Source organism: Chamaea fasciata, unplaced genomic scaffold (assembly GCF_029207755.1).
Source record: "Chamaea fasciata isolate MVZ Bird 193981 ecotype frontalis unplaced genomic scaffold, bChaFas1.0.hap1 SCAF_8, whole genome shotgun sequence".
In the NCBI taxonomy this organism is placed as follows: domain Eukaryota; kingdom Metazoa; phylum Chordata; class Aves; order Passeriformes; family Sylviidae; genus Chamaea; species Chamaea fasciata.
The window spans coordinates 27,762,278-27,782,752 of record NW_027094093.1 but is presented as its reverse complement, the minus strand read 5'-3'; the positions used below and the strand labels follow the sequence as shown (position 1 = coordinate 27,782,752).

Sequence of the window (20,475 nt, the reverse complement as noted above, 5' to 3'; positions counted from 1 at the left end):
TGCTCCGCGCCGGGCTGGCGCAGATTTGCATAGAGGGCGGGGCCGCCTCGCAGCGGCAGCGGCGACGGAGCGCGCCCTCTGCCGAGCGGCCGCGGCACTGCAGAGCACGGCTCCGGTGAGCGCGCAGGTGACGCGTGTCTGCGGGATAGCTGTGCTCCCTGTCCGTGGAACAGGGAGTGCAGACAGGGCTTTGTACAGACAGCTGTGTGTGTGTACAGCGAGTATAGCTATATACATGTGTGCATACACACTTGTGTGAATGTACAGGGACTATAAATACATGTATGCATGACAGTATCATAGAATATCCTGAGCTGGAAGTGACTCCCAAGGATCACAAACTGTGATTCCTGGCTCTTGCATTGGAAAACCCCAACAATCCCATATGTGTATGAGAGCCGTGTCCAAACACTCCTTGGGCTCTGGCAGGCTTGGGGCCATAACCACTGCCTTGGTTCTTTGTGTATATATGTACACTTGTGTGTATGTAGAGGGAGTATTGATGTGCCTATATATGTACATCTGTGTGTGAATACGGGGAGCTGGGCTGCGTTGGAACAGCCCTGGTGGCACCACCTCAGAAGCCTGGGTATCCCTAACACTTCTGGGCGTGATTAACCTCGGTGCTTATCCAAAAACTTTAGGAGAAATGTCTTGCACCAGCACGATCATGATCTGTAGTGTTCTGCAAAGTCTTTCACGTAGAGGCTACACAGTATATTCAGTATGTGACGTACCTTTTTCTGATAAGTAAGCATAGTTAATCAGAGCAGGTTTTCTGATCTGCAGCCTGTCACAAAGCTTCTCTCAAACTAGATGTCTTTCTTTGAATTCCAGTTATGTCATAGAAGTGTTTTGGTTTAATTTCTGCCAGTAAATAATTAAGCAACTTTAGTGCATGCAATTTTCTAATTATAATTGTAATAATTGCCATTAATTAGGAATGCTAGTTACAGCAAATACTGACATGGTTTATGCACATGGTTCATGTACCTTGCACATCTATACATATGAATTTAGCCCTGAGCAGCAATCACAGTTGCCGTGCACTCTTAATTTATTGCCTGTTCTGTGCTTGCAGGTGGTTCTCTTGGGGATTGACATCATCTCTGCACTGGTGTCCCGCTTGCAAGATCGCTTCAAGGCCCAGATTGGCACAGGTGAGGGGTCTCTGTGTGAGTGTCACCGTGATTGTGTCAGCACCTGCACTGGCTGCTGGACTCAGAGCTGTCTTCCCAGGAGAGCACTTGGGAGGCTCCTGGTGGTTTTCAGACTCTGCTGAAGGGGCAACAGGGCCGGTGCCTCCATTGGGCTTTGGTGGGGGAGAGCAGAGGGGCTCTGCCGCTGTTACAGTCTTTTCCTGAGGGAATTGAATGTTCCCTTTTTCTCTCCTTAGTGCTGCCAAGTTTACTTGATAGGCTGGGAGATTCTAAGGACTCAGTGAGGGAGCAGGATCAGACCTTGCTGCTGAAAATCATGGAACAAGCTGCAAACCCTCAGGTATGTTGAACAGCCCTCCACAGCATGAGTGACTGACTATGTAAAAAAAGGAAACCTTTTTTTCTGTCAGAAGGTTTTCTCTGCCATTTTTCTGTCTGAAATGGCTTCATCTCCCTACACCTTGTTATAAGATGTTTGCTTCACTTAGGAAGGCTAGTGTCTGATAGAATACACATGGGAAAATGTCAGTGGATTTCCCAAGGATGGGATGGGTATATGTGAAGAGTTATTGTTCCAGGTTTTTGGAAGGTACTTGCTTTCTATAAGTATGAGTATTGTTTTAGGTAGTGGGGAGTTACTGTGAAGTCAGCCCAAAGCAAAGAATTAGTCAGATCTAAAACTCTGTCTTGCTCCTTTTTTGTCCTATTTTGCTTGGATGGGTGTAAAGTTTATATTTGAGCTCCAGAGATGGTGTGGTGTTTGTCTGCTGGAAGACAGAACCTGTTCTTACCCCATCTCATTTTTTCTCTTTCCTGTCTGCAGTACGTGTGGGACAGAATGCTGGGAGGATTCAAACACAAAAATTTTCGGACAAGAGAAGGGATTTGCCTCTGCCTTATTGCAACACTCAATGCGTAAGTCAGAACCTTCTGCAAACCTGTGTTGTGTACATGAGCTTGCTCTGTGATTCATAATGGTACTTTTTGTTCTTTATTCCCAGATCTGGAGCTCAGAGTTTAACACTGAGTAAGATAGTGCCACATATATGTAACTTACTTGGAGATCCAAACAGCCAGGTGAGCTTTTGCTGTGAGTCACATCTAAAGGTTGTGCCAGTTGCCTTGTTGGTAAATGAGCTAATCGTGCTGCTGGTGGTGAGGTCTGCGCAATGCTCTGCACACAGAACCCTTAGCTGGTTTTGGAGAGTTTTGATTTGAAGTATGTCCAAACCAGCCTATCAGTTACTCCAAGGGCTCAGCAGAACACCAGAATGAATCTGCAGGTGAGATGAACAAAAGAGGGAAACCTTTGTGGGAAGGGAACTCCTGTGCCTTGGAGCCTGAATACAGGGGAGGCTGCAGGGATCCCTCTGGGCTCAGTGCAGCACCCCTCACCTTCAGAGAGAAACCAGTCTGGGCAGGGAGGGCAAATGGGGCCAGTCAGCCTGACCATGTGCACTGTCAGGAGTTGTACAGGCAGTTTCTGAATGGGGGGTGAGGACAATCTGTACCAGGACCTTTAATCAGCGATGCAACACAAATGAAAATATAAGTGGAATAAAATCTGTTGCTCCTAAGTGCTTTTTGCCTTGTTTGGAATTAGGTGCAAGTAGGTGGGGTTAATGAGAAGAGGGAGGTGGGGAAATAGTGTCCAAACTCATTGTGTAATGTGTACTAGCAGTTTTTGAATGATGCTGTTGGTTGTTCTGCCAGCATAGGTGACACATCTATGATCCAGATCTGGAGAGGGTGTCCAGCTGGAAGGAGGTGTGGGGTGTCCAGCTGGAGAATGGGTTTACGTCTGTCTGCTCTGGTGTTGGCCATATTTCTGTGGCTGTCAGGGCCTCCTCTTGCTAAGAGGAAGACTGAAAGTGAAGCAGCCTTCCCTTGCTGCTTGTGCCGGTGCAGGATGGTAAACTCATTACTCCAAGAAATTTAATGTTTAGAGTCCTCTGTAGTTCTGAGCTGGCCCTAAGCAAGCTGTTACTCTCCAAGGAAATCCTGGGTTTAGGATTGGACTTGTTAAACACACAAGTGCCTTGGTCCTGCCATAGGTGAACTGTTGAATGAATTGGAAAGTTGGTGAGAGCACTGAGACATTTTCCCTCTGTGCTGCCTCTTCCTTGTGCCTGGCACATCACATTGTCCTGTAGCCAACTGCAGGGGGAAACAAAGCTGAGCTCTTTCCCTTTCTCCCGGGTCTGGTTCCTCATCCCCAGAAAGCCCGTGCCTGAATTGGTCAGACAAAAATCGCTGTGACAGTGGCCCGTGAAACAGTGCCTGCCCTGGGGCAGGGGCTGCTCCTGGGCTCCCCCGGAGCTGCTGTTGTGCTGCTGGTGCCTCCTGAGTGCTGGGAGACTTGCTGGCCTCGGTCACTGCTGCCCTCTCTTGGAGAGAGGATCGAGAAACAGTTCCAGGTCAAGTCCAGATTTTTTTCTTTTGTTGTGGATGTGGAAGCTGCTCCATCAGAGCCCTTCTCAGAAATAGTCCTTTTGTTGTTTTCAGCTGATGCAATTGAGTAACCCAGTGTGCATCTGGTGTGACAACAATACTCAAACTCTCCTCGTTTTCTCAAAAATAAAATCACTGAAGCTTTGTTATTGCTGTGGTAGACTAAACCAAGTAGGATGGTGGAGTCTTCTTGCCTTGCTCCTTGGGATTTACACAGTCCTGCAGCTGTACCTCTGCTTAATTGTACACACAGAGGCAATCCTTGCTCTGCACAGGCTGGGTTGGGGTCTGCGTGCCCAGAAACTGGGGGCACCAAAGAAGCCCCACAGACTGCCGTGCCCAGCAGCATTGGTACCATGTGGGGCAGATGCACAGGATGAGAGGCAAGAGCTCTGAGTAAGGGCTGGCATGAGTGGGCGGGGTGTTTGGAGGCTGGCAGTGGCCTGGATGGGAAGGCTGCAGAGCAGGAGAATGGGGTGAGGTGGGTGTGAGTCGGGCGTCAGGGTTTTCTTTGGCTAGGAGGCAGGGTATGTGTTTTGACTGCCCTTTGACTCCCACCTGTAGGTGGTTCTAGCTCATCCTAGTGTTCTCAGGATATTGCATGTCTACTTCTGGTGGGAGGCGTGTGGGTAGCTGCTGGGGCATCTTCTGAGAAGCAGAAGTGCACAGCTCTGTAGGTGTTTTTGTAGGCAGAGCAGATAGTTTGTTTACCTTCTCTGCATGCTGCTTTTAGTGGAGGAAGGGTTTAAGTACAGAAAGGTGACACTTTAATCATATTTATGTCTCTTCTGTTGGCTGGAGGGAAGGATGTGCTCAGCAATTTCTTGCAAATCAGTTTGGGAAATATGCAAAATTCTTGGTGACTCAGGTGCTTGATAACTCCTCCCTTCCTCCCTGTTTTGCTGTCAACATAGAAGCATAAATTTCTAAGATAGCATTAAAAATCAGTTTATTTTGTAATATGGCGGTAAAGTCTGTGTTTCTATCCTTTTTTCATCCAGTAAATGTATCCATTGTACACAATGGGAGGAGTTTAGCAAAGGCAGCCAAGCTCCTTCTGCATGAAACCTTTCATCCTACACCTTCACTGCCTTTTCAATTCAATTACCCACTGATGCTGTTAACATGTGAAAGGCAGGGTTGAAAGCTTCTTCATGAGCTGCCTGGTAACATGTTAGTGGCAACTGTTGTTGCTGAGAAATACACGAATTTAATTCTTTAAGGTCAGACTTATTAGGGATTTATTAATTTAAATTCTAAAGATGATTGATTTCTCTCATCTCTCACGTCCAGGTTCGAGATGCAGCAATAAACAGCCTTGTGGAAATTTACAGACATGTTGGTGAACGTGTAAGGGCTGATCTCAGTAAAAAAGGATTACCCCAGTCTCGGTAAGTTGAGAATGTCCTTAGGTCTTCACTATTTTTGGGCTGCTTTTTATTCCCTTCCTACAGAAGACTTCAGGACCCTCATGATTGAACCTTTTTCTGGGATCATTGCTTCATTTTTTATTTTTATTTTTTAATCTGATAAACACTCAGATTTACTTAATGCAGATCCTGTACTTTTGCCCAAGTATACTACAGTATCTTTGGAAAACCACAGAAGTTATTACAGATGTTTAGTTAACTGATTTAAGGTTAACGAAATTAATATTTTTCCTGTATGTTCTGCATATGTAGAGAGGAGACACTTCAGAATAGCTTGTGTTTATGCAACTTAGGCTGTCATAAACAACAAAAACCCATGAACAAAATAATCAATTTTAAGATTCGATTTAGAACAAAAGCAGCTTCCCTTCCCTGCCCCCCTCCCTCCCAAAAACCCCCACCCAAACCTCAAACAAAAAGCAACCAAACCTACGTCAAACACAAAGCCACGTCCCTCTGCTTCTGCCATTTCAGGTGTGTTAGAGAGCTGCTCTGACTCTTGCCTCCAGTGCTCAGGGCAGAGGAGTGGAAGATGGAGTGGAGTAGATGGCAGCTTGTCAGTGCTCAGAGGGAAGAGGTGGTTTTAGAGTTGGGATACATGCAGGTGGAGGCAGCACTGTTGCCCCTTTTTCTCCAGAGGAAACATCTGCTCCCACAATGTGCCTTAAAGTAGTAAACTGGCTGGGAAGGAATGATGTGATGTGATAAGGATCTTCTGCTCTGCTAGACCTGTGACATAAATGGGAAGGTGTCAGGGCCAAAGACAAATGTTGTGTCAAGTTGGTTTTTAGGGGTGTGTTTTGTGGTATTTCTGCAAATAGATAAGATAGACAAAGTGGTGATGAACTGAAAGTGCATCTACAATTAGCCAGATCACATCTTCAGGATTGAAGGTATTTTCAGTTATATCTCAGGTTTTCCTTTCAACTGTGTTGATGTTGGTTTTTTTAACTTTAAAGTAACTTCATTGCATTGAAATTTTCGGCTGACATTTTTTACTGTGCTCCCAATGACCTGAGTGAAGCCAAATCTGTTTTATAACATCGTAAGATGTTAGAATTTGGTTGACCAGGGAAGTGGTGGAATCACCATCCCTGGAAGTGTTTAAAAGCCCATGTGGATGTGGCATTTGAGGACATGGTTTAGTAGTAAACATGGCGGTGCTGGGTTAAAGGTTGAACTCGATGGTCTTAGAGGTCTTTTCCAACCCTAGTGACTTTATGATTCTAATATTCATAAAATTGAAATTCAGTTGTTCATTGTGTATTTCTTTAACTTTCAAACAGCTTGAATGTAATTTTTACAAAATTTGATGAGGTCCAAAAATCTGGAAACATGGTCCAGACTTCAGTTGGTGAGTAGAAGTACTTGTATTCTCTTTTTGGTGCTTTTAGCAATTTTCAATTGGTGAGACATTCAACTGGGTATACAGCAGGCATTCTGTTAGGGGAACAAGTATGGTGATTGTTCATAAATATACACAGTGCTTTTGCAACAAATAAAATGGACATTTAGTTTTCTGTCTTTTTGTAGTATCAGAAGGAGAAGGAAGCCTAAGTTTTGAGAAGAGAAGGTGGTGCTATAGCTGTCTTCTTTTCCTCTTGAGTTACACTAGGGAAATACATCTATTCTCAAGTCCATGTGCATGAAAATTGTCCATAAGGTAAATTAAATAGTAATTTCAGAGAAGAATTGCCTTTTCAGTTTAATGCCCTAAAAGGCACAAAGAGGGTACACAATAATGCAGCAGTGTTCTGTTTAAAGCTCATGTTGTTTGTATTTTGGAATTCCTAAGTGTCCTGGGGTTTCCTCCCAAATCTGTCCCAAACCAGGACACTAATTTTGCATGTTTTGTACATTTAGGACTGATAGCCAAAGACCCTTATCAGAGCCTCAATTCTGTCTGTCTTTTCTGAGACTAGTATTTTGCTTACTGTAATAACAAGTGTTTATTACTGTATTTACAGAGAAGCTTACCAGCTAGGAAGTAATTTTAATAGGTATTACTCCTTGTTTAACAATAGATTTTTGTGAGAATTCTTGGTGGGGAAATGCATGCTTCTGCTGACAGTTGAGTAGAGCAGATGAAACTGAGTTCAGCACTGTGAGTTCCTATCAAGCTTACAGCCTCTGCAATGCCAGGAGCAGGGGAGATGATATCCTAGTCATTCCCACCATGCTCTTGGAAGTCAAGAGAGTGGAGAGGTGTTTCCTTTTTTAAACAGGGAAAAAAAAAAACCTTTTTCACTTCTGGACACCATTCTTCTTGCCATAACCATTTTACAGCACAGTAAACTTCATCCCTGCAGAAACAATAAAATTAACTGATTTGAAAATCTTGAAATTATAGTTTGGATTATTCAGAAATGTGATGTATTATCTTGTATGTTTGGGAATGATGAAAACCTGGTACAGGTTCCTCTGTGATGGAACGGGTTAAAATGACACTTTTCCATAATATGGGAGTATTTTGTCTGTACAGGTGGACGAGGCTTACAGGCCTAAAAAAGTGCAGCTGAGAAAAAAAAAGTCCTTGTTCTTTTTTTAACAGGTGGGAGGGGAAGTAAATATTTAATCCCTTAGCAAACTTGTTTAGGTTCCCAACCTCCAGGTGATTTCTCTGAAACCCTTACTCAAACTGAAACAGATTTACCGCTGATTCAACTTCCTTGCTTTCTGCTTGGCTAGGCTAAGGTGGAATTTTTGTCTTGCTAGCAGTGGAATAGAATGGGCTTTCAAAAAAAGATAAAGCAATTTGATGCATCATTGTACTATGTAGATTGCTTTTGTTTGGTGTTTCTAGGAGGCAGACTTGTGATCTGAGATGCATTGCTATGCCTAAAGCATCGGTGTGCATCAGATCGTCTACTTTTAGGCTTTGTTGGAAATTATTTTTCTTTTATACCCTTTTGTCACTTTTTCAGTGAAAGATTTACCCTCTTTGTGCATAGAGATCCTGAGACCTCATGATCATGATCTTCTGTCCTTGACTCCATGGACAGGCTTTCAGTACTTCCCAATGCAAGTACTCCTGTACTCTTCACGGTGTTTAACCTGATCTTCTGATGTCTCGTTGTTCTTGCTTGTGCTGTGGCAGGATGCAGTCCCTGGAGTCTGTGTGTGTGGTAGGATTTCTCCTCAGTAGAATCTCCTCTATGAACATTGAGACAAAAAAGTAGCCTGAGGGAAAAAGGGAGGGTGAAGGAGTGTTAAGGGTCAAAGAGAGCAAAGCATAGGATCTCCTACCGTTCTGCCAGAACCTTTTCATCTTCCCTAGAAATGAAAGTCTACAGTTGCAGAATTCAAGTAGTTCTCATTTGTGAAGTTAGTAATGATGACATTACTTATTAACATCTTTTGTGTGTGTTCGAGGGGAGGGCTCCGTTTCCCTTAGTGCCATAGGCTTGTTTGTTGCTTCTCCCTTGCCCTCTAAGCACAGCACAAATACAGTGTTACATGGTCGTCCTATCTCGTAAGTCAACACCTCTGTGCAACTTTCAGTTTATCTTTTTGAGATTGTGTAAGCCAGCAAAAGGAGGCTTATCTTCACCCACGGTCACAAGTTTATTGTGGCCTAAAGACAAGCTAAGTTTGTCAGGTTTCTTGTGTCCCTGACACTTTCTGAACAAAGGTGACACTTTCAGCAGTTGTCAGAGTCACCAGGGAGGATAGTGATAGATACTGCTCATGCAAAAGATTTGCCTTTCTCAGGAAATAGTAGAAATACCTCAGTCTTGTTAACCCTTTGAATCTGGCAGAGTGGTTGGATGGGTGACTATGAGAATGTGCTTCTCTTGTGGGTAACCAAGTGCAGGCTGTTGGCTGAAAGGTCACTCATAACTGAGCACCAGAGTTTTGCTAATTACAGCGAGACTTCAAAGTGATTGTCAGACCTCTGTTATCACAGAACACAGTGGTACTGGGCAGTTGGGACAGCACCTGGGGCTTCTAGAATGGTGGAACACAGTAAAAACTGGTCTCTTGGCTCTGAGACTACTGTTTGGGATAACTGTTTCCTCTACCAGCTCACTGAGGATCCAAGTAGAAGGAAGGAATTGCAGCAGCACTATTTGTGTGTCAGGAGTTCTTTGGAGATTAGTGAGTTGTTCTAACTTGCTAAAGGTTTCATATCTAGTGGTTCCCAAGACACAAATGAACAGTAATCTTACACAGACTACTAGAAAAGTTGTTTAAAATAATAGGGCATTTTCTTAATCCAGAGAAGAAATCTAATGAATCAATTATGATCAGACTGTGAATTTCAGGTCTCTGAAAATAATTCATGTTTTGTTTTTGCTTATCTTTCTATATTGTAGTTCATTAGTGCTTGTTAGAGTTTATCTTGAATTGTTTGATTGGGGTTTTTTGGCTGGGCTTTGTTTTTATCATTTAGTAACACAAGAATCAAATGCATAGTGGGGTGGGGGAGGTTTGCATAGTAATCTGAGGTGTTTCATTAAGTCGGGGGAGGTTTTGGCATGCCCAAGTATGCTGCTTGTTGCTAGGCTACCAGCAGCCCTTATAGCTAGAATAGAAAGTTAAAATCCATGCTGGTTTTCTCGATGATTCTCAGTGCATCTCTGTTTTGTTATTTGGCATATAATTAGTCAGCCTCTTGAAGCAAAAATTATAGTTTTTCCCCCTTTGGGCTTTCAGCAAGCTAATTATTTTCTGTGTAACTGCTTTTGCTAATTATGCAGATGCCTTATTCCCCTGGGACAAATACATTTTCAGCATGAAAGAGCCAGTAATTGCCAGCTAGTCAGCTGTTGTCTTTGAGTGGCATTGTGTGATGATCTTTAGTTGGATGTGATACAGAAAGGCTATTGGACAGAGATTCCAAGAAATTCAGGCTGTATGATTTTCCTTGGTATTATCTGGAAGGATCTTAACATAAACTCTGCCGATTTTCTATGGATTTCAGTTGACTTTGAATCAGACTTGGACTCCAGAAGAGTTTATAATCAAGTTTCAGTGCAGATTAAGAATAAAATAAATTATCTACTGAAAAATACAGACTGATAGGAATCAATGACCCAAACCAAAGCTATAAGTGACCAAAATGTTTCAGTGTGTTTTTTATGCTTTTGATCATTGTGATATCCTAATGTGATATTCTTTGATATGAACCTTCATTTTTTTTATGTAGGTCACAAAATTTTTGGGAGATGCATTTATATTTGTGCATGAAGGCATAATGTGTGTGTAATGTGGTGGTATTTCTGTGGGGCAAGGAGGGCATTGAACTTTCTTGTTGATGTTGAATTTTGGCTCAGAAGAACAAGATTTAGGGATGGTGGAGGTGGTAGTCTTCTTGGGCTGGAGGGAAAGCAGAGCAGGAGATCTTAAAGCCGGAATTCTGGAGCTGAGATCTCACCCCCACGGATACTTGCGTGGAGTAAGGTGAGGGGAGGATGCAATTTTGGTAGCTGACTGCTTGAGTGTGTGTTCTAAGAGTAAGCAAGTTAATTAAAACAGTGCTAAAATAAAAGATGTGATAATTTCAGTTACTGAAAACCTATGAAGAAGGAGCAATGCTACTTTTCAGTTGATCTACTTATATATTTGGAAGGGTGTATAAGATAAATACGCTATTTACTAAATGAATTCTGTCTGTGAAGTTGAGAACTTGGAGTTAAATAGATGAAAACTGGAACTATTTTAGATCGCTGTGTTTTGCTGGTAATGAAGCTGAGTCATTGGAAGCTATTTTGATATTTATTATATGAAAGAAAAGCACCCACATTTGCCAAGGGATGCCGTGCATGTGAGGGTGGAACATTATTTGTTTGTCAACACACATGCAAGCACCAGAATTGCAGACGGGAAGGAGGGACAACTGTCCAGGATAACAGATATTTTGAACCAGTAAATGCTGCACTCTGCTTTTTTTTGCATTCATACCTCCTTTTGCAATTAAATTTCCATTATGGCTTGCTCTCTATTAATGCAGTTCTCAAGTTGAAATACGAAGTGAAATAGAAGATTGATTTAATTGACTCAGCATTTTTAGGGCACGAAAAACCAAATAAATACCTCTTCACTTGTATGAGAGCTGAGAGAGCAGTAATGTCTGAGTGATATTTGAATGAACACCATTAACTGATAGTACATCCTTGTGGAAGGTATAAATGGACAAGAGGAGCTCCACTCCCTTTCTGACAGCTTTGTAAATAAGCATATTGCTGAAATTCTCAAATGTAGAAGGGGAGGGGTGTGAGCAAGCAGGCACAGGGAGCACATGGAGCTCAGCTGCATGCTGAACAGGCTTTTATTTTGGAGGAGAGGTGGCAATCGCCTGCTAGGTCACACAGCAAAGTGGTGTAGGAGGGTGGCGAGTTTGCTGGCGATTAAGTTGCTGAGAAACATGTACTGAGAGACGTGTACTGTGGGGCTGCTCCCGAGCACAGTGCCCTTCCCCAGCAGCTCCCCAGCACTGCAGAGAATGACTACAGGCAAAGGTAGGTGCTAATGAATGTACCACAGGGATGGATGGGTTCATTTGTTAATGTCTGAGTATTCGACTGCCTTTCTTTTTAACGGTGTGAAGAGACTGAAGCAATCTTGCAGTAAAAGTGGAACTTAAAAAAAAATACCCCGCGAGCATCTGTAGCCTGGTGTCATCAAGCTCAGTTTAAGATTCTATAAAATACGATAAATGATCTGTTTGATGGGGTGAGGAAAGAGGATGTGTGCCTATATAAGGGACCCGAACAGGCTGAGAGAGGTGAAGGACATGAATTTTCAAAAACCCTACTGGTCTGTTGTTTTTGAGTGATCCTTGAGACTTCCAATTCCTCACTGTTTTATTTTGCAGCATCAGTTGGGAAGATTATTTAAATTGGTTATGAGTACTTTTGAATTAGCATTGAATCACAGTTCCGAGAATGTGCCAGAGACCTCATTTTTTAAAAAAACATGTATTTTTGTGTTTTTGCTGAGTTTCTGTAACAGGATATCTGTGGCAGTCGGTGAGGCTGGATTGGGACTAGGTGAAATGGGAAGGCAGAGAAGCTCTGTATCTGTTCACCTGTGAAGAATTAATTTACGTGAGGGAAGCATATATTGGATTTATTTTTCGTACATAAGAAGCCTGTGCTTTTCGTCTGAGCTTTCAGAGGAGATGATTTCTGTTAGCCATCTTTGCAAAAGCTGTGTTTTCTTTCTTCCCCCTTTTCTGTCGATTCAGTGTACCTGTTGTCTTTTTGAAATCCTTGCTATACTGTGGATGTAGTAGACTAATTTTAGGAAGTCTGAGTCGGTCAGTATCCAAATTTTATAGACCTTGGGTTTGTATTGATATTTACTGTCTTGAGGTGTGAGTCAATTGGCAGCTTTTTTTGTAACAGAACGTGGAAATCTGGGCAAACTGAAAGCTGTGCAATGAATACTGCATGCTAGAGTATGTGCCATTTCTGTGGACAGATCTTCATCTTATCCTGTTGGAACATTGTTTTCCAAGGCAATTACTGCATGTATTTTCAGAGGAAGCAGTGGATGTATGTGTGTGGTGTTCCTTGTTCACCATCATTAAATGCTTCCCAGTGCCAGGAAATTAATACAGAAACCTGTCTGGGCTGGTTCTCCTCCTCCTCATCAACTGCATCACCTGTCAGTGGATAGTGTGACCACCTGCAGCTGAGAGACCTCTGCACTCTGGCTCCTTCTGTCCAGGTCAAAAGAGGTGCTGAGAATAATCTATGATTTTTCCAAAGTTGGAATTGTGAATAATTTATGTACTTCATTGTTTATTACAGAAAACAAGCATGTATTTGTTGTTGTCAATGAAGCATGATAATTTCATCATGCTGGGAACTTCTCAGCTTAAAAGATGGGCTGGTGAAATGAAGAGCCTGGGGCAGTGGTCCAGCTGATCTTACCAGCTGGGAAATGTCTGACCTCCAGGTCACTGTTGGTTGTCTGAACTGTAGTAGTAGCAAATGTCAGAAGAAAAGTAAGTGTGTAAGTCGTTAGTGTATTGTGAATTCTGGATTGACTCCAGAGTACCTTGATCCAGGATTTCCTTGCAAAGAAGACCAGAATTACTCTGGTTGTTTCATCACTTCCCCTAAGCCTGATGGTTTTATATAAACACACAAATGCTCTTGCAAAGCTTTGGTGTAATTAAGCCAGAACCACTCTACTACCAACATCGCTAACAGACGTGCATAAAATGCACGCTGAAGGAGAGGGCAGTTAAAGGGTAAGATGCTGCTGTTTAGTGTGGGCTTCATGAGTAAAAGATTAACGTGCACCATTCCATTATTACTGATGGAAGTTAAGTGCATGAGTGTCCTGCACATCTGGAGACAAATTTCTTCATGCAGGGCCTGTTCTCTTCTTCCCTGTTGGTCAAGTACCACGTGTATATGCGCAACCTCAGTGGTTGCCTCAGAGAACACACACAACTTAGAACACATGGCAAGGATGAATTTACAGTCCAGTGTTCATAAAGAATTAGAATGAAAAAATCCTACACCCTTTCCTCCCATGGAAACTGCAGTAACATCGGGTACAGCTGCAGAGGTGATCACAGTTCAGGGATGTTAGGTAGTTTGCTGTTTATCTGCTATGGTCTTTTCTGTCCAATTCTTTCATGCGTTTTGGTGTCAGGTTGATTTCACCTCTAAAACAAAGCCTTAAATTTGCAGTGGTCATTGTCTTTGAAATCTTTGCACCAGTTTGTTGATATCTTATGTGCTCTTTTTCCCAGCTGGCTCTCTTTTGTAGATGTTCTGTCAGAAAGAGCTTGTGGCCAAAGCTGGAGCAATATTAACTCCAGTGTCATTTTTACATGAAAGGACTAACTAAATCTTACAGTTTTGATTGCTTAGCTTTGTCATTTATGGTTCATAGAATCTTCCAGGGGCAAGGTTATCAGTAGGATGGTTCATGCATACGCCCGTGCCCACCCAAACTGTTCACTGTGAACATAGCAATGATTTTAGGTCAGCCTTTTAATTCTCAGCAATAAGAGATGGGAGTACAAGTTATTCAAATATTGTATGGCACACTAAAGGGCAATCTGGTGAGAGTAAAAAGTATCCTATAGTTGTACACCGTGCAGATTCGTGAAGTTTATTTGAATTGTGTTTGTGTTTCACACGTACTGACTTCAACACTTGTTAGGGGTACGCAGTAGAATACTTCAGTGAGCACAAGTGAAGGTATCACAAACTTTCTGCTCCTATGAAAATAATTACGAAATTGTTCTTAACATAGAAGTCTTTGCCTGAGACTCACAAATAGTTCTGTTTCCAAGAAAGTGGTGGAGGAGTAGGTGTCTTTCTTTCCCCTTCCTGTATGCTGGCTGGGTGCTGGAGAGTAGTCTCCTAATAACTACTTTTAAATGAATGCTCTGGGCTGTTTTTATATAGAATCACTGTCCCAGTTAGAATTCAGTTGCTGTCCCTAATCAGCTGCCTCGGTGGTGGCCAAAGACTGCTTGGGGAAGAGATGAAATTTCTCGCACCTCTTGTGGAGCACTTTGATGAATTCTGTGCTGCTGCTCTCATTTATTTGATGAGATTTGCTTTAAGGTTGAGCGTGTAACAAGTGGACTGAGTTCAGCTGCTGTAATTAGCAGCCTCTGAGGACGGCAGTCACTCTGTGGTGATTGGTGAAATACAAAATAGGCTTTTATGGGCAACAGAAGTACATGAAACATGTGTTTCTCCTACCAGCAACAAATAACACGCCTGTCCTTGTATATTGTAACTACAGTAGCTGCAGCTTCCATAACTGTGAAGTTTTATTAGTGTCTAGACTGAAGAGCACCTGATTGATTTCTAAAGAACTTGAGACCAAATGCTTGGAGGCTTGAAGGTCTTCTTGTACCTAGTGACTTTTTCATATCATTGACTTTAGGCTGGATGAGATTAGACTGCTGAGCCCATTTCTGAGGAAGACTTACTAATACAGATGGTATGTGCAGTTTTAACATGCAGTGGTAGAACAAAACCTGGCGTTACAGCCGTGTGAGTTGGGGGCATGAAGAGGAGCTTTTTTCAAAATGCAGGAGTGGACAAGTGCTGGTTTGTTACTTCAGAGGAAAGTACAGGGAAAGCATTGTCTGTACTCAGCCCTGGCATTACACTGCCTTCTTCCTCTGTTACGTTTGGCTCAAGTATTTTGTTTGTAGCACAGATATAGTGATGTGAAATAGAACAAAACTGAGCTATAAAAAGTAAATGCATCCTATTTTTGTGGTATTAACACAGCAAATACTGCATAATGACTGGGCTTCTTCTGCCTGCTGAAGGAATTAATTCTGCCCTGCTGCTTTGTCAAAAGAATCCTTTTGTTGCATTGTGCAAAGCAGTTTGAGTCTCTCTCTCTTTTTTTGTTTATTCCCCTGAAGCCCCGAAGCTGCAGACAGCCCTGAATAATCTTGGCTAGGTTTTTACACCCCACGTGTAGCCTGCAGGGATCTCACTGCAGACATACCTTCATGAGGAAAGCTGCTAATGGCTGCTGCTTTGCAGTTGGCCTTCAGAGTCAAGCCAGGTGAATTTTATCACAAACAATGCACTATAGAGGAAGAGAGAAATACCTTCATTCACTGTAAAGTGTTGCCTGAACGGCTTTTTTCAAGAATGGCAAAACCTATTTCCAGAACTGTTCCCTTTCCTGTGGCATACCTAACCTGCCTTCCCTCAGAGCTTGTCAGTGCACTGCAAAATCCTTTAGATGCTTTACATGGACGTTTCTGGTATGAAATGCAGATGGTGATGTCTCAGGAATATGAGACATATCTGGGCTTCATTGAAGATGAATGCTTGAATGCAGAGGTAGAAGAGAGGAATTTACACTATTTTTTTACTCCAGATCTGCTCCCTTTGATACTAATGGACTCTTTCTAATGATATCCATAGGAAATGCACAGGCCCCTATGTAAATTGCTGGTAGACCATGTAAAAAGCCTTGTTATGAGTATTTTAGGCATGACTGCTCCTAGCCTTCCAGAGGGAAGGGGGAGATAGAATTTTAGGTATGAAACAGTGTTGGTGCTGCTTCTGCTGGTGTTTATGCAGTTGGCGGCATTGGTGCTGCCTTCCCCATGTAGTGAGACTGTTCCCATTGGCTGTGGTGTGGGTAGAGGAAAGATGTGTACATCTTTAAGAAATGCATGTCTTCCACGTACGTCTCTCCTGAGTAATGGGACTCCTGTCTAGTGGAGCGCTGGCTCATAACGAGACCTGACATTTCTAATTAGGGCCGCCTTATGAAGAATGTGTCTAACTCTGTTCTCCATCGTCTGTGTTTCTTCCCCTGAACTCCCCCCAGCTCCTGCTGGGATCAGGAGCAATCCTGGAGGCAGCCCTGGAGAGGCAGGGCTGGGCACACTTCTTCCTGCTGCAGCTCTGCCAGTGTACTTCACCTCTGATTTATGCTCCTGCTGTTTGAGCTCTGTGCTGGGCAGGAGCTGAATCTGCAGAGGGTTCTAATCACATGGAGCTTCTGTGATGTGGAGGGACAATCACGCTCCTTTTCACTGGAGACTTAAATAAGATCTGATCCCAAGCTTCTACAGGCAAAATATTTATGCACCAGCACACTGAAACTTATTCTCTGCTCCCTCCCCCTTAAGAAGCTCCATACTTGTCTCTAGTGCTTTCCTTAGAAGTCTTTTTTTTGTTGTTTTTCTTTTCTTTTTGATGTGTGTGCTGGATTTTGTCTCACTGCAGTGGGATTTCTCCAAAGACTCTGTATGGGGTCTTTGTATGCACATTGTGCTCTGTGCTTGCTGCTTCCCTCCGTGGCACTCCCTGAAGCCTATTTATTATCATGGGCTCTAAAGCAGTCTTGTCTCTATTTTTGTCCTAACTATTTCTTGTTTGTAGCAGCACGTTAAAAGGAGCTCTGTTCACTCTGCCTGAAAGTGTGGGAGATGTGGCAGAATACTGGGGCGCTGGGAGCTTTGTGACAGAGCTGGACTGTGCCAGGTCCTGTGTCTTTTCTATAAACCAGGCCAGGCGCTCCATCAGCTGCAGCAGAATGTTCCCTTCAGGGCCTCCAGTGTGAGCCTGTTACATTTCCACAGCTCCTTCCCAGAAAAGCTAGATCACAGAGCCATCTGAAATACCATGTTTTGCGTGCCCCAAAGATGGTAAATACTTCCAGTTAGAGGAGAGAATGTACCTGAACTGTGATGGTGCTGTGCACCCTTGGCCAGCAATGGTCTGACCAGTATTTGAAAGCAGGTGATCTCTGCTCCCTCATGGCATGGAAGGGATTTCTGTGAAACTACACACAGGACAAATGCCAATAAAAAGCTGTGATGAGCAGCTCTTTTTATAAATTTTGGGCTGGAATCTTGACTTTCCTGTACCTATAATGCATTGACCACTAGTTCTGGAAAGCCTATGAATTACAAGTAAGATCTTTTTCATCGAGAGGTTTTCAGTTGGTTTTATGCAAGTTCCAGTAGTCCACATACTTGAGGGACTGAGAGGACATCTTGGAGGTTTTTCCCATGACACTATATTTTTTGTCACTTTGAAGACAGTGAGTGAAGCACTGGAAGAGGTTGCCCAGAGGATCTTCATCCAAGGAGGTTTTTAAAATGAGTCTGGATGTGGCCTTGAGCAGTACAACTTTGTCAGCCCTGGTTTTGGAAGGAGATCGGGTCACTTAACCTTCAGAGGTCCCTTTTAACATAAATTATGCCATTATTTCATTTTTCCTCCTGTAGGATGCAGTAGTTATGGAAGATCTTCAAATTGATTCAGTGGTTTTTTACTCAGTACTTTCTAGCTGTGTGTGTCAGTAAGCTGAAGGGAAGGTTTGCCAGTGTCATTTGAGATTGTGTCTGTTACTCAGCTCTTCAGTTTATCAAGAGTGGTAACTGAGCTAAAGGCAGAAGAGAATGTGACCTCAGCTAACAACGCAACCTGATGTCAGCAGGAAAAGGCTGCAAGTCACAACAGAGGCACTTCTATAAATGGCAGCCTCTATCGTTTAATGCACTTCCTCTGCTGATTTGGTGTTATGCTAGAATGGGTGATAATGCTTCACTTCAGTTTTATTGGTCTGTCATCAGTGTGGCTGTCAAGTTGCACATGGGTATTTTCAGTGAAGCATTAAGATGCAGATTGCTCTTTGATTTTAATATTAAGAATTTAAAGCTTGATATTTAAATGTGGCTATATTCTAATCGCTTATGTGAAGTGCAGCTGGCTACAAATTAGTTGGTGAGCTGTATTTTGTTCCATTTAATCTGCATGCCATTCTTCAAAATACTATTATTAGGAGTCCTCTGAAACTTGTAGTGGTTAACTTTATTTTGCAGACAGACCTCTGTGTTCCTCTTCCCTATGTAGACAACCGAAATATTTCTCGTAACTCAGCATGTCTGAATTAATTTTCTTGATCTCAATAAGGTTTTTTACCTTCTTTCCTTGTAATACTTGGAAAAGGAAGCTATGTAAGCCTGGTTTAAATGTAATCTAGATTACTAACCTAGATCAACTCAACAAATGCACCCCTATTCCAGGCAGGAATTATCAGTGGTTGTGTCAGTGGGAGAGGCTTTCCAGATGAATTAGAAAGACCCTGTTTCAAATATTTAAAAAGTAAACACGAAATTATTATTAAAAAAGAGGGACTGGAAGTTCTCCAGCAGATCTTCTGGGTTCTGCTTTTCAGTGAGGACTTCATCAATTTAGTCTCCAGGTTGTAAAGAGGAGGGTGTGTGTAGTGGGGACCCTTGAAGCTTTGCATGGGTGAAGAGGCGGGGCAAACACTGGGAGTTTATGCTAATTGAAACATTGACTTCTTATGGATATCCTTATGTAAAGGTTTTACTGAAATTCATGCCTCCCAGTTAAAAAAACTGATCTTACTTGCTTTCAATCTCTGAGCAAAACTAAAAGTGAATATATAGTTGTCTGTCATGTGCTGTGCTTCACATGTGCCAGTTCCTCTGTTTGCTAATTTTTCTTGAAGTGAAGGCAAGCACAGATGGTTGCTAAAGAGACCCAGATGATTCTCCAGCATGGTGGTGTGTTTGCAGGAGTGGGACTTGGACAGGCCTAAGGCTGATTTGTTGTCAATGCTTTGAGTTTGAAATTTTCATTTAGGAAGTTGAAATTCCTAGTTTGGACACCATCTTTAGTTTGTGGTGTGGTTCATTTATGGATTTTTAATTCTAGCAAGTTGTGTGTTGACCTTTCAGTCATTTGTTGTTAAGAGGCCATGTATGTTACCTGTTGAGCCTAAATGAGAATGGGACATGAATCAGATGTGAACGGAGAAGTTCATGTAGGACATGCATTAATTCCGTAAGAGATGTAGGGATTCTTCTCTCCACAGTGCTAGAAGGCAAAGCCGTTCTCATCCCTTCACAGACTCTTCTGACTAAATCATGCCAAGAGACTGTCACCAGAGGGACAGCGTGAGTGTAATTTCATCTTTTTAGCCCAACTGACATAGTGTAGCTGGACTGAAAGGCCCCTGGGTGCTGGTTAATATGCAGGCTAATGGTTCACAGCTTGCTTCCCTGGCTGGCTTGTGGCTTCTAAGCAAGGATTCAGTGTTTGACCACATCTGGGCAGCTGATGGGATGTGCACTATATCCAGTGAACCAGGATGCTGCTGGTCACTGATTGCTGCAGGCTGCCACAGCAGTACAAATAGTGAAGAGCAGTTGTGTAACTGAGCCATTCAGTTCCAGTCAGGACAAAATAATAATTCTTGCTACTTGCAATTAAGGTAAGTGATCTTTAATGGAGGTGAGCAATTCAGGTGGCACAGGCTGGTGCATGGTGGAAGCTTCAGATGCACCAAGCTGATCCTACTCTCATTTTGGGAGGCCTCAAATATTTTTCCTCTCTGAATAAACTGATACCTGGTAAAGCAGTTGGCCACATATGAAGAATAATCATGTCTAGACAGAGATCTCTTATTTCTGTAGTACCTGCAAATATACAGGACTTGCAGCACTCCCGCTTGTGAAAGGAATGAAGTGGTCAAGCTGTGACTGGTACTTGCCTTCTCCAGAAATGCTGAGGGTTTATGTATGTTTGAGCATAAAATTTGGGTTTAGGGATTTGATAAGACATTATTTTCCCCTACACTTTATTCGTATTTCTTCTGAATTTTGTTTGCATCTGGAGGCGGGGTGCTGCGAACTGCTCATTTGCCCCCTGTGTTTGGTTTTCAGTAACAGCTGCTGACAGATGGCAGTGCCCTGTGAGCATTCCCTGTTATTTGTGTTAAACAGGAAGGCAGCAGCAGCCTATATTGTCTGCCAAAAATTACTGAAGTGGGTGGAGAAAGATTTATGTGGCTTTTTCTTCTGCAACTTGGTCTGCTTGACATTTTCTGATGTGCAGCTATTGATACACTTCTTTGTTTTCTTCGTGTTATAGTCAACTGTTCTTGCAATTTTTTTTAATGTTCATATTGGTTCTTCAGATAGTCTAAGCAATGCC

The 20,475-nt window shown here is 42.7% G+C and overlaps 1 protein-coding gene across 1 annotated transcript in view; it reads left to right on the top strand.

Annotated features, from left to right (window-relative positions):
* The window catches only part of CLASP1 (cytoplasmic linker associated protein 1), a 171,265-nt gene that overhangs the window by 44,554 nt on the left and 106,236 nt on the right, over window positions 1-20,475 (top strand). The window contains exons 3-8 of the mRNA XM_066190250.1: window positions 1,082-1,160; window positions 1,397-1,500; window positions 1,984-2,075; window positions 2,162-2,237; window positions 4,905-5,002; window positions 6,328-6,395. Of these exons, the coding sequence (XP_066046347.1) occupies window positions 1,082-1,160; window positions 1,397-1,500; window positions 1,984-2,075; window positions 2,162-2,237; window positions 4,905-5,002; window positions 6,328-6,395 (517 nt within the window). The remainder of the gene's footprint in view (window positions 1-1,081; window positions 1,161-1,396; window positions 1,501-1,983; window positions 2,076-2,161; window positions 2,238-4,904; window positions 5,003-6,327; window positions 6,396-20,475) is intronic.